Genomic DNA, 20,614 nt, shown 5'->3' on the forward strand with positions numbered 1-20,614 from the left:
GCAGTAGGATACAAATCAACAGATGACATAAAGACGTATCATGAGAATAGGAGGAGGAGGAGTGATTACTAAAGTAATTATTCACCGTTTTTCTACTCGAGCTTTATGAATACATCATGATGTTATTAAACAATGTTGACCCAGTCTGGTCATTGTGCAGGGCATCTCGTGGAGGACAAAATAATTGTCAATTACCCTGCCCACAACCTCGAGACTAGATAAGTCAACTTTGAATAGAGTTTGAAGTGTCTTGTTTACTCAAAATAATTGACGGAATATGTCATATTGTTCCAAATTAATCCACTAAATATACGATAGTTCGTCAACTTAATCGAAGAAATATCGTGTTTCGACTCCCACATATCCAACTGGATTTTTTCCACCGCGAAGGCATGTACGCCCCAAGCCACCAATCTTACGTACTTCGGTTGATCAGTTACTGTCGACAGCAACATGTTATGATCGTGGTGGGAAGAGAGGGAATCAACGCTCTTAAACTTAAAATTCTTCTGGGACATCTATATAACACCTAACTCTAGTATTACAAAAATCGATATGGGTAAATATAACAAGACTACTGGTACAGTGGGGTGCAATAAGTTTGCACCCCTTGTCTGTTTTATGCAAACAAGCGATCCAATAGGATATTTTAAATAAGGTTTCTTGCTTATTATTGGTTAGATTATTTTCATAAAATCGACAAGGGATGCAAACTTATTGCACCCCACTGTAGGTTAGTCTTTAATTCATTGTAAGGTTGAATGCCTGCTCTCGCCCAGCAACTAACAACCAACAAATGGCATTTCGATAGTGAAAATAAGCTAGCCCGAGGTTTCCCGTCGTTTGGTATAGGTTAATAATCAAACGTAGAAGGCTCAATCTAGTCCTTAGCACGTGCTAGTTGCACAGTAATCTTCTTGCGTCATCAAATCAGCATCGACCAGAGATACAGCAAAATTACCCCTCCACACCCCTCATTTACGGAACGGTCCTCTAGACAAACCTCAAAACTTGCGACACCAAACTCCCAACTTTACTTCAATTGATCCATCAACATGGCGCTGGCACCAAAATTCGCAGGCCAAAAGTTTTCGGCCGCAGCCACTCCGACCCTACACACTCTCGAGCTGTACCTCGATTATGTCTGTCCCTTTTCGGCCAAGATGTTTGACACGATTTATACTTCTGTCATACCATTGATCAAGCAGAAGTATCCCAGCAAGGTTCAAATATTATTCAGGCAACAGGTGGGTAGAAATGAACCAATTGAACTATTTGCACTGAGGATCGATTTGGCAGATCCAACCATGGCACCCGTCCTCGACACTGGTCCATGAAGCCGGCGTCGCAGTTCTAAAATCCAAACCTGACAAATTCTGGGAGTTCAGCAAGGCAAGTATACCATCACCTTGTATCAGCCATTCAGAGATCACAAACATACAGCTAACATTGTCCCAAGGCTCTTTTCGACGACGCTAAATCTTATTACGATGTAAACCTCGTCAACGAGACCCGAAACCAAACATACGAGCGTCTCTCAAAACTAGGAGCTACGGTCGGCCTCGACGAGAAGGAGATGCTGAAACTACTATGGATCAACGATAAACCAGCTGAAGACGGCAGTCTCAACACTGGCAATGCGGTTACGAACGACTTGAAGGTTTTGGTAAAGATGAATAGGCTGGTCGGTGTTCATGTCACGCCGACGGTTCTCTTTGACGGGGTTGTAGAAAATAGCATCAGTTCCAGCTTTACTGGTGACCAGTGGGCGGAATGGTTGGAAAAGAATGTTGCGTGAGGAAGGGATGCAGAAGGTAGCTAAATGGTTTTCTGGCGTCCGGGCTGCAATTGGGAAGTGGGGACATCATGCCATGATATGTCGACAGCAGGAGTTCAGAGTTGCGTAGCATGCATTTTGTGTCAGTAAAATTGTAAGTTCCGGTCAATGTTTTAGGAATTAACTTTCATACATGTCTTCAAGCTTCTTAGGACTAAGTTTAGACGTGGCATTGCCCCTCCTTCTAGCTGCGGTCCCTTGACCAAAATCCTGCTGTTCACGCCATCCACGTACTCGCATCACTTCTCTGAGAGCGACCTCGAGCCCTTCTCTTCAAAGTATACGGTTATTGGAGGATTTGCCCGCCAACAAATGACATCTCCAGCAACCAAATATATTCCATTACTATTTAGGCAAGCTAAGCAAGTTTTCTGCCTCGTTCACTCCACTCTACTCCATCATCGCGCTATTATTCCATCCCTGCGTTTGGGCTGGTATTGCAGAGCAAGTGGACCTTGCTAGTTACCGCTAACACGGCCATAGCCTCTTTTCCCCCAGTTTTATCTTCGGACAACCAATGTGGCATTGTCGTTCAGTTTGGCTCCATAACTTGAATGTAATTCCAGGTGTGCTCGGATACAGTAGTCGAATGCCAATCGCAATGTAAACCGTATGCTGCTCAAACTTTCGCGCTGTTGATGATTGTTCGCAAACCATTTTCCCCTCGTCGCAGGCGTCTTGCTCTCTGATTTTGTCACTGTTCTCTTTGGTGCAAGACTCATAGCGACGTTAATCTATCATGTTCTCAGTGGCTGAAAGTCTTGCGAACATTTTCCTGCTTTCTGCCCTTCCCCTCCTATGCGCGCAGAACGTCCCGACAACATGCTATTCAATTGACGGTTCCAGTGGCCTTGATTCTGGGTTTCGATGCGACAATACTACTACCGGTCATAGTACTTGCTGTGCCGCGGGAGCGATATGTTATTCCAATGGTGTCTGTCAGCAGAGTAATGGACCTGTGCAGGATTACCTGAGGGTAGGATGTACGGATAAGACATGGAAAGACCCAGCTTGTTTGGAACAATGCACACATGTGAGTTTACACGGACACCTGATGGTGATATATAGGAGACTGGTCTAATCTGGGGTAGTTGCGAGAAACAGAGAAGCAGGAATCCGGTTCTGTAATGGCGCAATTACATCTACAAATCAATAGTTGGTCATCACTAAATTTGCGCTCACGACAATGCTTACTCTAGTCTAGCTGTTGTGACGATGGCTCTTCCGGTGTTGGGTCTTTCGAATGCTGTAAAGACCAATCATCTATCTTTGTGATCAATCCGATTGCGACTGTATTGGCCCAGATGCCAGCCCGTCAACAATCTTCGACTTCATCGACTTCTTCCTTTTCCACCACTACCACTTCCAGCTCGTCGAGTGCTTCCACAGCCACAGCTAGCACAACCCTCGTCTCCGCGCCCTCACAGAGCACTTCTGAAACTCCCCCACCTACCAGCACACAAACGGACGACGGCAAAAGCACCAACACGGCTGCGATCGGTGCTGGCGTTGGCGTGCCAGTCGGCGCAATCGCCCTTGGATTGATCGCATTTCTAGCATGGAGACATCGCAAAAAGAATACGCGCAAAGGTGGCCGCCTCGTTGACGACATGGACGGTGGCTACACTCCAGCTGATAACACTGCGAGTCCCGCACAGGAGTTGCATAGGGTCAATCCGGTAGCTGTTGCGACAAGGGACAGGAAATCATTTGAGGGAGGACTAGAATATAATGGCCCATTGCCTTCTACACGGGAGTTGGAGGAAGGGAGGGAGTATGATGGTTCATCGCCTCCGATACGGGAGTTGGATGGTACGAGTGCGGTGCATGAGTTGGAGGGTTCGGGCGCGCAGAAATGGCTTTAGACACAATGCTTGGATTGTATATAGGTGTGTTTTACATATTAACATCTTTTTTGGATGGATTGGATTGCCAGTTCTGTTTTGGTTGTTGTGAGGACCAGTGAGCTCATCTTCATGGCACTCCCTCAAACCACTGATCCCTCAACAACTCCCCCGCTGTCGGCCTATCTCTTGGATCTATTTTCATCACCTTAAGGAACAACTCTTTGTCCTCTTCGGTCAAGCACTTATCCTTCGCCAAGGCGAATGGTTTAATCATATTATATTCCTGAATAAATTGAATAGCATTGCCCAGTACGTCCCATCGGGAATCATCATCATCTGCAATAAGAGTTGCGTAAGAAGCAGGTACCGGCCCAAAAGTAGCAAGCTGCCGAATCAGAATATGGATCAAAAAATCATCGTCGTCGAAGCCTGCATGTTTTGGGTCTGGCTTGAAAATGTGGTAATGGAGGCCCCAAATAAGACTGATGAGCTATGAGACAGTATCGTCAGTATACTATGATGCCTCTTACACTGATGTAAGGTGAACTCACAGTAGCGCCAAAAGACCAAATATCAGTAGAGGGTCCCCAACGGAGGTGGAGCATCGCCTCTGGGCTTCTGAAAATGGCTGCACCCATATGAGGACCAGATTCTCCAATTCTCAGATATTCCTCAGGTGCGATGCGACATACATCTCCTAGATCTGCTAATTCTACATCGGAAAATCGGAGAGGCCCTTTACTAAGATTCACTAATATATTGTCTGGCTTTATATCTATTGACCGATTAATTTTATCCCTGAATTTTTTCTCAGCATCGGGATTACCCGTGTGCGTATATCCGTCTTCGTGTAAAGCTTGGAGTGCCTCGAGTACCCTTTTGGCTACAAACTTCACGTCCATGCCTTCTAATGCTTTAGAGGAAGATACCGATAGTAGGTTATCGTCGAGATGCTTCAAGACCATGGATGGCGGGTCTTCAGTCACGTCTAGTAATTGACGGATGTGTGGCTTTCCACGGAAATGTTGCAGTACATTCCGCTCATTATTCAAACGATATAATGGTGCTACCTTGATGACGGCCTTTTGATTTTGTGACTTGGATGGGCTATGTACAATTAGCAGATGTGTTCGCGATAATGGAAGTGTTCAAATGCGCCAAATATCGACTTACGTGGCGGTCCAGACATTTCTAGCGATGGACGCTGAAACGAGGTAGTTTGCAAGTTTCCCTTCTAATATTTGGCCAATCTTGATACTGGTCGACATTAACAAAAGGTTTTGAGACAAAGGTAAGAAATATATAGCATGATGATAAAACAAAACAATTGTTGAAGAAAGTTGGGTTGAGCTCGGGCTCTACGAAAATACATTAAATTTCCTTTTCCAGCGCCTAAGGCTAAAGAACGTTAAACACAATAATAACTAATCCAGCAGTCTATAAAACGGTTAATACTGACTAATTTTATTTAATCTTTCTAGGAGGATAAATAAGATTATTACTATAGTAAAATAGTTGATAGTTTTTAAGTAGATGTTGTACTAAGGCGACGTAAAAGGAAGTTTAATAAGTCTACGTAGAGCCAGTCTTTTATATTTGTCTGGCTTCTACATTTTAACATTTTTCACTAATCGTTTACTGTTGAAATAAGCTGTTCCATTGACATGTGAGCAATTCAAGCCAGTGAGTGTGCTAATGCCTCAGCACCTACCAATGTGCTCTATAACAGTCATCGGCACAAGACGCAATGAGATCTCCTAGAAATCACTAACCCTCTCATACTAGATTTTATTCATTATTGGCCTTTATTTGAATGCCAGCATATAAGACGCTCCATCGCTCATCATAAATACAGATAAATAAGTATTAATATATCCAAAATATATTCAAGAAAACAAAAACTCTTTGAGGACCGGTGAGCCAGAAAACTCGGGATTTAAAAGTATACAACTATCTCCTTTTAGCATTTCACCAACAAAAGACATCATGGAGAACCATGGAAAGGGAAGAACGATTTACGTACTTCAAGAAGTATTGCAGCCCAGCTCTCCTATGCTCTAGGAACTGAGGCCGGAATTTAGAGATCACGCTCTTTGGCGGTATAGGCGGTAGAGCACCTTCTGAGTAAGGAAACGTTTGAATGAGTTTATGCCGTAAATCATCAAACTCGGAATATCTCTTTCGGACGCGCATGACGCCGCCCTACATCATGTTAGAATTGCTGACATATGTCGTGAGGAGATGAAGTATTTTACCCGTAATGTTTCTACCATTATATTCCACACCACAAAAGCTCCGATATTTGTTCGACTGGCATTCACTATTACATAGCCTTCAATATGGACGCTTTTGGCCCAACACGCTTCGTTCTTGGAGTCGGTACCATCTGTGTTGTCTTGAAGAGTGATACCGCCATTTGAAAACGACTCGACAGATATGTTGGAGAACGAGCGCTGGTGAGACTGAACCCAGTATGGTGGCGATGTTATTGGCGAAGGTAGTTTCCCCGTGCCTCTCTCATCGGCCGTGATGCCAATAATGTGAGCGTTTGATCCATTTTGCAATGCGCTAGAGGTCGAGTCCAAGTCCTTGGGACGTGTCGGGAGAGCACTAGATCCTGGATTTACAGCCTCCATCCATTTGCAACTTTGCTGCACGCAGAGCAGCGTTCAGCGTTGAGGGTGGTGATCTAGAACTCGTGGCGATTTGATATTGAGTGTTGTGAGATGCAGTACAAAGCAAGAAAGGTTGCCGCGTTGCCACTAGAGGCTCTGCCCGAACCATAAATAACCCTCGGATCGTGCAGCTTGCGATGCCGACTATGGCTGCTTCGGGCTAGAACACAACCCTCCAATCGTGCTCTTTCACTAACATCCCGTACCCGGATACTTAATTGTTCCAAGGTTCGTAGAACAGAGCAACAATCTTGTATAGTGCGACTGTTACATGGCATAATTTGTCCGGTGCTTCCAACGAAGGAAAAGCATCCTCCGACCTGCATCGGCTTGCCATTTACTTCATATCCCACCAGCACCGCGAGAGCAAATATCATATCACGATCTTTAGTCGTTGGCCTGCAAAGACAAACATCTTCCGCCTAACCCCACCCTCAACAATGCAGCTAAATCATGATCCATCTAAACACAAAGTTGGAGCTTTGTGGAGGTGAAGAAAGACCCTGGTTCTGTGCGTCCTTTCGTCTAAATTAGACTCACATTGAGGAGGACCCTATCCCTACCAGCGCGTTTGCCATTGATAAAAGCGTTACTTCTCAGTTGATAAGAGCGGGGAGAAGGCAAGACGAGCATCAAACTTGCATCCCGAATACGCAATCCATCTGCAATACGGGCGATGAGTGCATAGATACGAGCAGAGGCCAACCATCAGCGACGACGTGGTGGTTTGGTCCAACGAGAAGCTCACGATTTACGACTCGACAAGCTCGGGTTGCCTCGACTGTTGCACAAGCGACAAGGGATGCAGGCGTTTTTATGGGGTCGTTGGACGGCGAAGATCAAGTGATTGGGCAATTAATATCCGGCGCTCCCTTCTTAGCGCATACCTCCCGGTCACAGTGGCTGGCTCCAAGGTTGTTGACTTGGGGGTCACTGGAATTTAAACCGACGATGTCTCTCTTCTCCGTTCGCCATCCAGTCCCGTCAATCAGTTTGCCATCAGCTCAGATCAAGTCCTTCGTTGGTACTTTGAAATACACTCGCTATACCAGTTTCGACTACAACTATTAATTTATCTTGTGTCGCTCCGTTCTCGAACCGATTCTCCCAATCTCAACAAATCGAAACCTTCAATCCAACCAATCTCCCCTTTTCGACATGCTTTCGTTCAAAACCAACCTTGTTGTAGCTGCACTCGCTCTCTGTGCAAACGCACAAGTTCAGTATCAAATCGATCCCAATTCTGTTTCGTTACCTATTCGTCAAGGATGGTGTAGTCAACAGAAAGCAACTTGCCCATCCCTCTGTTTGCAACTCGGTCCGGGTGCAAGTAGCACTACCGTTTCCAATACCTGCGACCCCGTACGTACCCGTCCTTTCCTTCCCTCTTCTGTTCACTTAGCTAATGCAAAACAAGGCTACTCTTGACTACACTTGCGTCTGCGGCAACGGATTATCGCCCAATGCTACCGAATATTCCCAAACTCTTCCATACTTCATATGTACACAGTACGGTACCCAATGTGTCGCAGGATGCGGTGGAGTGAACACTTGCCAGGCTGCTTGCAGAGCAGATCATCCATGCGGAGCTCAGGACCCTTCTCCCCCTAATGCTACATTGACAAGCACAACCGCATCCAATTCAGCCACGGCAACGGTTGGTAGCAACGCCGCCGCGAGCACCAATGCTGCCGGAACTGTGTATAATGGACTGGGGGGTGCAGCCGCGACAACCGCAGCATCCACTAGCAACAACAAGAGTGGAGCTCAATCAGCTTTGGATCTTGGACGCAGCTATGGTCTTGCCACTGTCTTTGTTGGTATATTCGCAGGATTCACTTTCTTCATGTGAGCGGACTGAATGATATACGGCGTGAAAGTTGAAATTGTTGGTTATTGGCAACCGCAGAAGGATACATCTTTGTTTTAGCGTGATATTTGGTTAACATGTTTTCGTCGTCGAGCATTTTAGCGGTTCGGTACATTCTTTAAGCATAGTCGGGCAGAGCAGAAGACGGAAAATGCTGTATCAGCAAAACTAATATATTAGCGATGGTGATGAAAGGACATTTGAAACTATCTAATGGATGAAACGAGGGTGTAGTTAGCTTGTAGTACTACAATCACAGGTTACTTAGCGGATGAATGGGTTCAATGATCGATTCGATGCGTGGTTTGTGACCCTAAGGCTATGGTGACTGAGCCGTTGAGCCTCTCAACCTGTACAGTTACTCCAGTATTCAGCAGGTTGTGCGGTCCTTTGTGTCAGCCCATCGAGAATGTGTAAAGTCTATAGACGAATAACAGCCCCAATACATGCAAGTTCAAATGCTGGGAGTGGAATTGTCTCTTATTTAGAAAAATATATAAATTTATTGGCTATAAATTTCTTCAGCCAAAGGTTAATAACATGTGATAACGAATAGCTGGAGGTTCAGCCCAAAGACGACCAGGATCCCTAAAATTACCCCAGTCAAATTGATCTTCCAATAATCCACCCACCCACAGGTCGTCAACCTTTACCCGGAAATTCAACCTTCTTCACTTTTTGTTTAGCTCAGTAACACGGAATAATCAATGTCGCGAAGAAACTTAGCTTTTGCCTAAGTATTCACTTGTCTCCAGTCACTTACCACCAACATTCGCCTAGGTCGGAGCGTCTTCCGATCTTCTCTCCGCAAAATTCGTCCTAATAACCTGAACTTGCTTGCGGTGAAGACGGACCCGCAGGCTTTACTACCGTCTCCTGTCACAACTCCCATCTCTCCAATGACGCCCTCCAGAAGTACAATTCTTCTTGATTCTTTGGTTATAGAACATATGCTAATGGTAGTTTATCTACAGAAGAGGCAGCGCATGAGTGCGTGTCCGAAGATGCGCTCATCCATCTCAAGAGCTATAAATACTCCAGCGTCGATAAATCCTTGATCTCGAATTATATCCTCAAACATTATGTATGTACTTCATACCACCGCGGAAATAGAGGAACAACATGCTGAGACAGGTTATAGTGGAATGCATTCGTGGAATTATTGCCATTATGGCTGGCGCCGAATATGGTTACACTATTGGGATTCTTCTTCATCCTGTCAAACGTCATATGTTTAGAGCTGGTAATGCCGGATTTGGTCGGACCGGTACGTGATGAATATCTCAGAAAGAGGCAAGACACATTGCTGATCGAGAATGTAGGGCCCGTCGTGGTTATACTATAGTTTTGCTTTTGGACTTTGGATGTACTCAACTATGGACAACGTGGATGGGAAACAAGCGCGACGAACAGGAACCTCGAGTGGTCTCGGCGAACTTTTCGACCACGGAATCGACTCTTTGAACTGTACTCTCGCAAGTCTCTGCGAAACTGCGGCGATGGGACTGGGGACATCCAAGGCTGGAATCTTTACCGCCCTTGTACCTTGTCTACCTATGTTCTTTTCGACATGGGAGACATATCATACACATACTTTGTATCTGGGCGTCTTCAACGGACCAACTGAGGGGTTAATCCTCGCCTGCACGATTATGATTATGTCTGGATACTACGGACCTGAGATCTGGGCTCATCGAATCACAGATTTGGTTGGCCATCATTACTTCTTCGGATACCACGAGTTCTTTGGATCTTATTCAGTACGAGATCTGTGGGTGCCTATTCTGTGCGTGACTCTATTCGGAGCCCATGTACCGTTCTGTGTTATCAACGTTGTCAAGGCTAGGAGGGCACAAAACCTTCCAGTCATGCCGGTTTTCCTGGAATGGACACCTATGGCCGTTTATACCTTTTCAATTGGAGCATGGCTATACTCCCCATACTCCACCTTGATGAGAGACAATAGACTCGTTTTGTTCTGTCTTACGATGTCTTTTGTTTTTGGCCGGATGACAACGAAAATCATCCTTGCCCATTTAACTCGGCAGCCATTTCCATACTGGACTGTTATGCTTACGCCCTTGGTTGGTGGGGCTATTCTTGGAAACCTCCCTCGATTCGGTCTTCCAGCAGTCAGCTCTTTCGTCGAGTTATGGTATCTTCGAAGCTACTTTGTCTTTGCATTGGTGGTTTATTTCAGATGGGCATTGCTTGTGATTAACAGCATCTGCTCTTATTTGGGTATCAACTGCCTCACCATCCCATACGAAAAGCAGGTCGCCAATCGGGCGCGTTCGAAATCTACCAACGGGAGTGCCAAACCCGCTAATGGACATGGCAGTGGAAAACGTGTTGATTGAGAAACTCAAAGATCATGATGATACTAGAGCTGGGATTTCCCAGTTCATTATCTAGACCGAGAACAATACAAGACAAAGAGGATACCATTGGAGAATGGTACCGGCAACCTCAGCGGTTCTGGGTGGCATTTATGCCTCTTTGGAATCGAGGACTTTCGCATTTCAGCATTTATGGCATGAAGCATTTAATAGAGTTATCCTCATAAAGGATCATCTTGAGGGACTAAGAGGTTCAGAATCATAAAAGCATTGGCGACGGCGTTATTCTTCTACTCTATCATATCAACATGAATAGTAGTATGCATATAGGAACCTGCTTGGAATCGGTTGACGATTTTTGTATAGCTCACTTCTATGCATTTTGAGGAGAATTGATATTAAATAGAGGCTTGGTATTGATAGTAATGATCTTCTATGTGCATTTCTTAGTCACTGCATAGTTAGTCAACCCTGTTAATTTGAAAACGTGGATTGCTTTTTGAACGACGGAATATTCCAACATTGTCATAAGACGCTCAGCCTCGATCACTAACACAATTGCAACTACTCTAATGTTCTAGCTCTAGCACAAGAATCCAGGCCCAGGCACAGCCGGCTTCCCTTTAGGTCGCAAAGACCAATTGGGCACAGTTGGTCGGCAGCTGGCAGTTGCCGATACCCATCCAGCGGGGAAACTTAGTTTCACACGTCACTTAGAGGGGAACGTATCCGTTGCCGTTGAATCCGATACGAAATACGATACAAACCCAAGAATAGAACGATTACACTACTTTTTGGGGAAACCCTTGGGGATTGTTCGGATTCTGCGGTTATTGAAATTGTAAGATGTCTTGTCCTGGATGTTAATGGCTGACATGCCATCTCCTCGTGGCGTTGGAGCGGAAGTGCCAATGATTTTTCATTGACATAAGTCCAACAAACACCCGCTTCCTTTCCTGCTGTCTGGTTGTGTTTTTCTTTTGGTCTGGTAACTTGCAATTCTCTCCCCTCGGATTTTCCACGTTCTCATCTCAAGTGCTTAGCCTTGACTCATCGGCCACGGTGAGCAGTTCGAGCTTACGTTGTACAATCGAAGGTCCCGGCATGCGCCCCAAAAGACCCTGGAATAGTTGCGAGTAGTGTTGGCGAACGAGTCCTGGACAAACAAACAGATTCGTGCCTCCCTTGTGGCTCAAATTCTGGAGTGTCTGGAAACAAACATCGCTTTTCAAGTCCTCGTTCTTTGTCAATCAAAAAACCTCTACACCACCTACATTATTGGAACACAACCCCACAACCCCCCGTCATCGTCGTCGGGACCCTCGGGCGTGGCACAATCCTTGGTCTTGAATCAACTCGACAGCCCTGCAACCTGCAGGCTGTAATCGCCCAGAACCTTGGCAGCGCCTGTCTCGCCCCAAATGGCCCCTCAATTCAATAATGGTTCCCTCAGTTCCCATCCCACCTCACGAACCTCCTCCTTCTCTCCCTCTTCACAGTCCGGAAAACCGCTTTCCTCACGCTCGATCTCGTCAACAAGAATTTGGCGCTCGCATCAGGAATACCTAGACAGTTTGGAATGTCCAACGCATGAGATGGTGCAGAAAATCGCAGCGGTGCAGGAGGGGAAGGAGGAGGAGATTATCCGGAAACATCTCAAAGATGGACTGCAGAAAGGACACCCGGAATTGAGCGAGGATGAGAGGGAGAGGGCTGCTGGTTTAATTCAGAGGAATTATCGCGGGCATAGGGAGAGGAGGATGATGGCTGGGATGAGTCTGGATCCGAGTTCGAGGTGGGTGGAGGCTGTCAGGGAAGCGCAGTATAGAAATATGGTGCAACCCAGGGCGAGAGGAGAAATTGGGAAGAGCAAAGACGCTTCGTTAGAGGTTGGGGTGGGCCAGGCTGGGGAGGGTCTGTCGGTGGAGAAAACCGATTCGCATAGGCACAGAGCCACGAGTAGCGCAAGGCAGAACTGGATGAAAATTGGTCGAATAGCTAGGAGGGCAGGAGGAGACGAAGACTCGGATTCGGACAATTGGGTTGATGACGAGAACCTCCCCGAAAGCGAGCGCGAAGCTGCTCGGAGGCTACAAATTCAAAAGAAAATGGAACGGCAAAAGAAGGCCAAGATGATGGATCTCCAATATTTTCTAGAGATGGTTGATCTTAAGCATCGATACGGGAGTAATTTACGAGTGTATCACGAGGAGTGGAAAAAAGCAGATACCAAAGAGAATTTCTTTTATTGGCTCGATAAAGGAGAGGGGAGGATGATCGATATGCAGGCTTGTCCAAGGGAAAGATTAGAGAGGGAGCAGGTGCGGTATCTGTCAAAGGAAGAACGATTGAATTATCTGGTTATAATCAACAAGGATGGAAGGCTTTGTTGGGCGAAGAACGGGGCTCTAATAGATACGACTGCAAATTTCAAGGATAGTATACGAGGGATTGTGTCGAGTACAGACGAAACGCCAGCATTTACACCAGCTCATGCGGAAGCTTCACATCATTCTCATGAAGATCACGAACATGACGATGAGTCTAGTGATAGCTCTGATTCTGGCACTTCGGCTCGTGCCAATAAGTATGCGAGTCCGGAATTCGATGGTGCGACAGGAGTCAAGAAGGTCAAACATGTTTCGGCAGCAACGATATTTAACAAGTTGTTGCGCGGATCGGTGAAGAAGAATACCTGGATATTCGTCGCTGATACAAGCTTTCGCTTGTATGTTGGTATCAAACAATCTGGCGCTTTTCAGCATTCTTCATTCTTGCATGGGTCACGTATCTCCGCGGCTGGACTCATTAAAATCAAGAATGGAAGACTCTCGAAATTGAGCCCATTGAGTGGTCATTACAGACCACCAGGTACGTATGCCTCCTTCTACCTGTCTTAAGCTTGCTAACATGGAATAGTATCCAATTTCCGTGCCTTCGTCCACTCACTCAAAGATGCTGGCGTAGACATGTCTCACGTCTCTATTTCTCGCTCTTACGCTGTACTCGTCGGTCTGGAAGCCTACGTCAAAACCCGACGTCGAGGCAAGAAAATCATCAAGAAGCTCGTCCACCACCGCGACAAACTCCTAGATCCCGAAGAAGAAAAGAAACGTCTAGAGGCGGAACGTGATAAGAGCGAGAGTGCGGAACTTGAACGCAGATATCTAGAGCAGAAGGAGAGGCTGGAACACGAGGAAGCTGAAAGAAACAGGGCTGATAAAAGACTGCTGGAGAAGCTGGACCAGTTGAGGAGTCGACCTAGGAGTCGCAATAGTTCTGTTGCTACGGGAGATGGGACGAAATCTCCTGTTAGTCCGAGAGCGCATGATTCGTTGTTTAGACATGTGACGCCGGTTAAGAGTCCTCAGGTAGAAGATAGGATGGGGATGGCGGAACTACATATCACGCCGCCGAAACAGAAACAGCCGGATCCGGATATTGAAGCTCCTGGTACCGGACCGGAAAATGCTATTGCTCCTGAGGGGACGAGGAATGATTGAAATATACTCTGTTGATGGTTTTGTTCTGGATGAGGAAGGGAGAGAGGGTGTTGGTTTTGCGCACACCTGCCGATCTCGGTGCGGTGTTGGCAGAAGATGCGTGGAGGTTAGAAGTTTATGATATGATACCCGGGGAGCGTGTGTTTTTCTTGATGGTAAAAGTGGGAGGAGGAGGTTGTTGGCATGGTTCTAATGTTTATGAATGACTTACGCTTAGGTACCTAGGTATGGAGTGTAGATATATTTAAGTGGAGGCATTATAAGAAGAGTTTAAATCTATGGATTTTTATCGGCCTCGTGGAATTATGATTATGGTGAAAGTACCTACCTAGGTATATTCAAAATGCTACTATTTCGATCGGGAAAGCTGCTCACCTCAACTTATCATCATGAGGTAGTACGCAACGTACGTTTTACAAGCAGATCACACGTACCTAGGTACTTATGCGGCTCTTCAAAACGCAACCCCTCATCCTCCCCGTTCCCTTTTTAAGCTTCTTATTGGACTACCTACTCACGTACCTATCTATACGTAAGGGTGCAAATACCATCATGCAAGAGGTAAGCAAGTTACGCCCGATGTATATGCAGATTTCACATCCTCAAGCCGGAGGGTATGAGGCTCTGCACGCAAAAGACATTCCGTCCTTTTCCTCATTGGACTATGGGACCTGAAACCCTGAGTCTGGTCGGGCGTAAGGCAACGCCAATGTATACCTGCAGGGAGGCTGGTAGGGAATGAGGCTCTGAGGCTCTGAGGCTCTGAGAGTTGAGGCTTATGGACTTGAGGCTCAAATGTTCTTGATTGTCGATGCCTCGATGTATCTACTTTCGGCTGATCAAAAGTTTGGTAGAGCTATCATAATGTATGTCTCTTATGAATGATGAGACTCTTGGGAGACGCACACTCCTGTAGTACTAATATTATCGCGGTCAGTACCTAAGTACCTAGATACTTTACCCAGGTATATCTCCTTTCAGTCAACCACCTCAAGCTATGGTAGCAAGTCACATTAAAATCACATAAAGCTTGTAGAAGCAGATTGTGCGGGAGGTGTCTGAAGTTGATATGCTGAAGAAATCGAGCATCCGAGGGGGGGGTTTATACTCGAGAAGCAGTGAACCGACCCACTTTCTGTACCTCCATTTAGCGACCAGGAGCTTTCGAACGACTACAATTCTATCAGAAGAGGGCTCCTTGGAGGCCTACTTAAGGTAGGCTATTTACCTTGAACTTTCCAACTGTTATCACGCATATTTCTGGATTACAGTAACGAAGCATGTTCCAGAAAATCAGTGCTTAATTTGAGGCACTGCTTTTCACCTAGGTACCTACCTAGGGATTCTTATATACAATTACATCCTCGGATACTCGAACGTATCCTCTGCTCAATACCTCTTCAACTTTGGCGACAATGCAGCTCGGTTGAATGTTTTGAGATTTTGAGCCTCAAAACCATGTTTGGAGCCGCATAACCTAAGATCCATCCACAGTTGAGCCGCATCGATGAAAGATACAAAATAGATAGAATTCCCCTTTTAAGATCGAGTATCCGAACTCACTTAAGTTATTATTTGAACAAGCTTCCCACCAAATCTTTCAGCAAGTATTTGACTCAAACTCATCTCCTTCCTTCAAACCCCCTGAGGTCACTCTTTACCCACTGCACAACCGGACTACGTTCAACTACACTCGCCATGTCAAGCCACCTGACGAGCAAGCTCTTTACTCGCGATCTCTCCCCAGAATCCAATATTAGCTTAATTGTCGGAATCTTCACCATCGTTACAGGTGTATTGAGTGTCTTGTTGTCCTGGGCCGTCTGGAAACTCGCTTACGAGCGACGGCAGTCAAGCGAGGTTGGTGAAGGTGGGTGATACCAAAATCATCTTCTCTGTGACCACGGGATTTTGAATTAACATCTTGCAAGATTCGTCGTTCAATATGTCGGCGTTACGACGACAGCATGTGTCTGGTGTGGGAGAATGGCGATACGAACTAGCGTAGAAACTTAGGAGAATTGAATAACCCCTGAGAAAGCCTTGTGTTTGGATGTTTGGCTTGTAGCGATAAATCCCACAATGAACTTGTCGAAAATTTTCAACGGCAGTGTCAAGCTTCTTATCAGCCTATAGTTGTGGTCGTACAGTGCAAGGATTTTGTACGCGAGGTTCCGAAAGTGAACTCACTTTACCTGTCAGAACTCCCGAGTTGGCATATGCGGTAGTACAGGGCATACGAGGTAACAACAATCGAAGGTATGTGAGCACTTGTATTACCTCAGAGACCTCGATATGTGGGCGCCAGAACGTGTCCGCTACGCCACCAGATTCATAGCTGGTCAAGCCCTCCAGATTTCCTGGCCACACGTGGCAGTTGGCAAATCAGAACCACGAACGATGGATGTGCAAGATATGGCGACAGCATTTGCTTGTGGTAACGAGGATGGCTGCATATAGGTATGTAAAAATTACTGTTTGCCTGTGAACCAGAATGCACCAACCATGGTACAAGAGGCTTAGTACGTCTGAGGTGACGGTGTGAATAGGCTGCTAGGTGGACAGGGAGAAACGATGTCAGTACCGTCCATCTGAAGCTGTTGTATTGTAATGCAGTGAGCAGATGAGTGACAAAACACGTTCCAGCTAGGCATTTTGGGGCAGTGAACATACGTAGGTACGCGAGCGGATAGGGGTATCCGGACACAGCACTCCGTACTAACCGACGGTCGAATTGGTTCATCCGCAATGAAAACTGTCTCCCTCCCTACCTAGACAAGGGAAATGTGGTAGGGTCTCAATGGATAGCATCCAATGAGGGGACTACTCCGAGGGTTTGACCGTTTACTTAGAGGGGCTTGAAGGGAGCGACAAACCCGGAAGAAAGAATGCAGGTTGCCGAGTGCAGACAAATCTGGAGATGATGAGCCACTATTCAAGGCTGACAGCAAGAAAAACTCGTTAAGATATCGTCAATCCTCTCGAGTTCAATTGTCTCTAGAGTGATCGCTCAACATTTTCCGCCAACTGAAAGCAAAGAGCGGAAGGCGAATGAAGACTACTATGTTACACAACAACGGGGATTTTAGCACGCTCTGAATTTCACAGAGTACCGACACCGGATGAAGGATAGACACAACAAATAATTTGTTAACGTACCTACCTACGTCACAATTGGAGCATTATCAAGTCCGTCATCCAAGCCTAACTTCCGACATCTTCAAGTCAGAAACGCATTATGCTACTAACATGAATTTTTACCGAGTCATATCACTGAGCGGATTGTCAGTTCCCTTTCTTTTCATGCCATTTTAATCATTCCTGTCTTATCTGAAATGTCTTAAAATGAATAAGAAATTTGGGAGCAAGTGGCAGCCACACTCATCATATGCACCATTGGCGTTTGAAAGATAGAAAATTACCAGCATGACTTTCCCCAAAATCTTCGGAGCTGGAAGCCACGTTCGATCGCACCTCACACAACGCCGGCTGCCGAAGCAAATCACGAAAGAGTGGTACGAACGCGAGCTTAAGCTTCTATCGGGAACGAAAAGTCCACGCCTCTTTCTCCGAAGGCTTCTCGAGATACAAAGTATCACCAGCTGTTAACATCCTGTTAACATCCAAATGAGGAAGAAGTTCCAATGACCGTCTTGCTCACAGACCGCTGATTTCACTTCGACTAGCTAATAGATTTAGGTACCCGTCCGCAGTCACCAGCTTTGCACTTTGGTTGCCACAGTCCTTGTGCCAACACGGTACGACGCGTGTTTGGTAACCTGGGCTGTCGATACTGGGAGAAATAGCCAGGATCGAACATCTCGAGTGTTTCTTTGAGACGACTCAGTGTAACACGGAATCACTGTCCGTTGCACACTCGGCAGTAAAGCAACACACCCCCTTGAATTGCGAATAGCTTCTGTCTCAAAGCTCCTCGTTGATGATCATGAATTTCAGACCTAAGCGACATGCCTAGGTATCTATTCTCCCCTAGCAAGTCTGGGAGAACTCAGAAGGCGCAGCGAAAAACTGCAGAATTTGAGAACTTTTGTGGAAGAACCTGACTCGTATGAACGAGGCCCAAAGAGGGTTCAAAGGCGAATTGTACATACTCCAACATTCAAGAAACCGGTTCAAGTGATCGACCCTAACGACCAGTATCTGCAGTAGAACGTGCCCGTTGGTCGAATTCCTGTAGCATCAGTCCAGCGTCCGCAGCCTCAAATTATCGGCCACTGCAGCTTAAGCGGTAATCAGACTGCTTCTCTCCGTCCGGTGGCGTTTAGGATCGATGGTCCGCAGAATTGCGAACTTCCAAACAGTTTTGAAAACCTATCATGCAGAATACAGGGTTCCTGCGCAGGTACTGACACTACAGATAAATAGTGCCCATCAGCCCTTGAAGTTTAAGACGATTGCTTCTGAAATATCTTCGAACACTTCACCTCGAGGGAAAGAAACAAGCATCTTAAACTACTGCCAACCACTCAGACAAGAGGCCCAGATCAGACATCGTCGAATATAATAGACACTATACCACTTACTTCTCGAAGCTCATCAGATATTCAGAAAAAGAGTCATTCAAACCCCATGGGTCAGCTTTCTCTCATCAAAGATTCTACACTTGTTTGAAGCTGGGCTAACATCCAACAGCTCCTTTCACCCCAACCAACATCACCATCGCAACCGCAGCCGACCAAATACCCGGTCTTTCAACCGAGACAAAGATCAGCATAGTATCGAGTGCCGTCACCATCGTTCTGAGCATCATCAGCACCCTCATCTCATGGGCTTCTCTGCAACAAATCATCAAGTCAAACCAACAAAGCAATGGAAACAAAGATTTGGGTGTTTCAGAGCCAGTGACACCAACGATCACGAATGTGTCGACTTGTATCTCGGCAGCCTCGAAAACTTTCGATGACGTGAATCCGAACTTTCGGAGGATGATGATAGGACGGCCGAGTCGACCTAGAGGGGGTTGACGATTTTGAGAACGAGGGGTGATCATCTCCTATTTCGAGAAGCGTGACTAAATGGACTGCTTGTTCGCCATTTCATTATTGCTCTATGTCGAGAATCGAAGCTCACATCACTCGACGAGAAAAGCCAGATTTGAAACGAGCCTATTTACTCGATCCGATAGGTTGACTCTCTAGGAAATACTAGAAGAGTATAAACATCGAAAAATAGGGCTGTCAGCTTCAGCCCTAAAATAAAGGTTATTACACTTGGAAGCCGGTAGCGAGAAGAGAAATTGAAACGGCACGATTTGCTCGATCCGATAGGACGAGTCTCTGACAGGAAATACCCGATCAGTATGAAAGAACAAACACAGGACTATGAGCTTCAGCCTCAAATGAAGAGTTCTCGGACTTGAAACCAGGTAGCAAACACAATCCTCTCGGCAAGATCCAGATACATCCGGTATAGGGCTATTCAATTCCTCGATTCCCCCGAAGAATCAGTATCCAGACAGTTATTTGTATAGCGATGACAAACCCAGCCAACAAACACTCTGCTCGCGGCAAGGTCCAAACAGTTCCGACATAAGGCTAACCGATGATCTGGAAAATCACCCGGATCCCGAGATCCGTATATAGAGCGCTGAAATACGCAGATAACGAACAAGCTCTCCTCGTTAAATTCAATCTAGCCCCGATATAAGGCCAATCGTCCGTCTCGAGGATGAACCGGAACCCTAGATCCGTCTGTACAGCCATGAGAAGTAAGACAAACAATGTGACATCGGCAACAGTCGCTATAGCAACACTTGCGGAGACACGAGGCGTATGCGAATTGTTTGCTAGCCTTTCCCAGACAAAACTTATGATCTCTCTGGCGACAATAACGCGTGCGGTGACTGGATTAGGAAATGAGGTGATGAATTTGCAGAAGGAACGCTGTTTAGGTCCGGGGGAGATGATGTTGGAATATAGGTTCGGCGTAAGAGAGGCTTCTATATGTGCGAAGAACAAAAGATGGAATGGTGGACGGTGAAACGCGACATACATGTCGTTGACGTGGTCTCGCTGATTTTTGTCTTTCGAATGACGTTGGATGGATAACGTAGAAGGATATGTTTCAGTATAAACAGCACGCCTCAGCGGTTGCCCAGACCTTGGATATATATCTGTAATCCATAACTCCGTGTCCTACGACCATATTTACGGCGTTGCTCTTGAACTCACTTGTTTTCCTGTTTTATGATTTCGCGATATTCTCGTTTAGGCAAAGGAGCAGGCGGTAGGAGTTTTGGTCTGATACATAGTTGTTAGCACAATATATCATATATGTATCATCTGTGGCGTTTTGAATTGGTTTGAATGGAATACTTGGAGTTGTAGCTTAACTTGAGTGTAAGAGGGAATACCTTAGGGCTCAAGTGTTGCGCTGGCACCGAACCATCTGAAGCTGATCTTCTTACACTTAAGCTTGTAGAAACATCCTTGGACCCATAGCATATATGTTTGGTCGAAGATTCTGCGCTTTGATGGCAGTCGTTGACTCGGCTAGGACTAGCAACTATCTGAATCGAATCGC

The 20,614-nt window shown here is 46.0% G+C and overlaps 7 protein-coding genes across 7 annotated transcripts; 6 read left to right on the forward strand and 1 right to left on the reverse strand.

Moving 5' to 3' along the window:
- Window positions 1–1,055: 1,055 nt before the first annotated feature.
- GLAREA_00927 (Thioredoxin-like protein) lies at window positions 1,056–1,798 on the forward strand (the record flags this gene model as incomplete). Its single annotated transcript, XM_008085685.1, has 2 exons — window positions 1,056–1,247; window positions 1,460–1,798. The coding sequence occupies 2 exons, from the start codon at window positions 1,056–1,058 to the stop codon at window positions 1,796–1,798; spliced, it is 531 nt and encodes a 176-aa protein (XP_008083876.1).
- A 778-nt stretch (window positions 1,799–2,576) lies between these two features.
- On the forward strand, window positions 2,577–3,702 carry GLAREA_00928 (uncharacterized protein; the record flags this gene model as incomplete). The annotated part of the gene is made up of 4 exons (XM_008085686.1): window positions 2,577–2,870; window positions 2,929–2,992; window positions 3,042–3,085; window positions 3,142–3,702. 4 exons carry the CDS (start codon window positions 2,577–2,579, stop codon window positions 3,700–3,702), a joined length of 963 nt encoding a protein of 320 aa, XP_008083877.1.
- A 109-nt stretch (window positions 3,703–3,811) lies between these two features.
- GLAREA_00929 (Protein kinase-like (PK-like)) lies at window positions 3,812–6,320 on the reverse strand (the record flags this gene model as incomplete). Its single annotated transcript, XM_008085687.1, has 5 exons — window positions 3,812–4,174; window positions 4,236–4,791; window positions 4,858–4,941; window positions 5,708–5,886; window positions 5,940–6,320. The coding sequence occupies 5 exons, from the start codon at window positions 6,318–6,320 to the stop codon at window positions 3,812–3,814; spliced, it is 1,563 nt and encodes a 520-aa protein (XP_008083878.1).
- A 1,197-nt stretch (window positions 6,321–7,517) lies between these two features.
- On the forward strand, window positions 7,518–8,443 carry GLAREA_00930 (uncharacterized protein; the record flags this gene model as incomplete). Its single annotated transcript, XM_008085688.1, has 3 exons — window positions 7,518–7,721; window positions 7,777–8,207; window positions 8,410–8,443. 3 exons carry the CDS (start codon window positions 7,518–7,520, stop codon window positions 8,441–8,443), a joined length of 669 nt encoding a protein of 222 aa, XP_008083879.1.
- Window positions 8,444–9,128: 685 nt separating this feature from the next.
- GLAREA_00931 (uncharacterized protein) lies at window positions 9,129–10,589 on the forward strand (the record flags this gene model as incomplete). Its single annotated transcript, XM_008085689.1, has 4 exons — window positions 9,129–9,144; window positions 9,204–9,313; window positions 9,371–9,496; window positions 9,552–10,589. The coding sequence occupies 4 exons, from the start codon at window positions 9,129–9,131 to the stop codon at window positions 10,587–10,589; spliced, it is 1,290 nt and encodes a 429-aa protein (XP_008083880.1).
- A 1,400-nt stretch (window positions 10,590–11,989) lies between these two features.
- Window positions 11,990–14,071, forward strand: GLAREA_00932 (uncharacterized protein; the record flags this gene model as incomplete). The annotated part of the gene is made up of 2 exons (XM_008085690.1): window positions 11,990–13,439; window positions 13,488–14,071. The coding sequence occupies 2 exons, from the start codon at window positions 11,990–11,992 to the stop codon at window positions 14,069–14,071; spliced, it is 2,034 nt and encodes a 677-aa protein (XP_008083881.1).
- Window positions 14,072–15,769: 1,698 nt separating this feature from the next.
- Window positions 15,770–15,949, forward strand: GLAREA_00933 (uncharacterized protein; the record flags this gene model as incomplete). The annotated part of the gene is made up of 1 exon (XM_008085691.1): window positions 15,770–15,949. One exon carries the CDS (start codon window positions 15,770–15,772, stop codon window positions 15,947–15,949), a length of 180 nt encoding a protein of 59 aa, XP_008083882.1.
- Window positions 15,950–20,614: the final 4,665 nt, after the last annotated feature.

Source organism: Glarea lozoyensis (assembly GCF_000409485.1).
Source record: "Glarea lozoyensis ATCC 20868 chromosome Unknown GLAREA3, whole genome shotgun sequence".
NCBI lineage: Eukaryota > Fungi > Ascomycota > Leotiomycetes > Helotiales > Helotiaceae > Glarea > Glarea lozoyensis.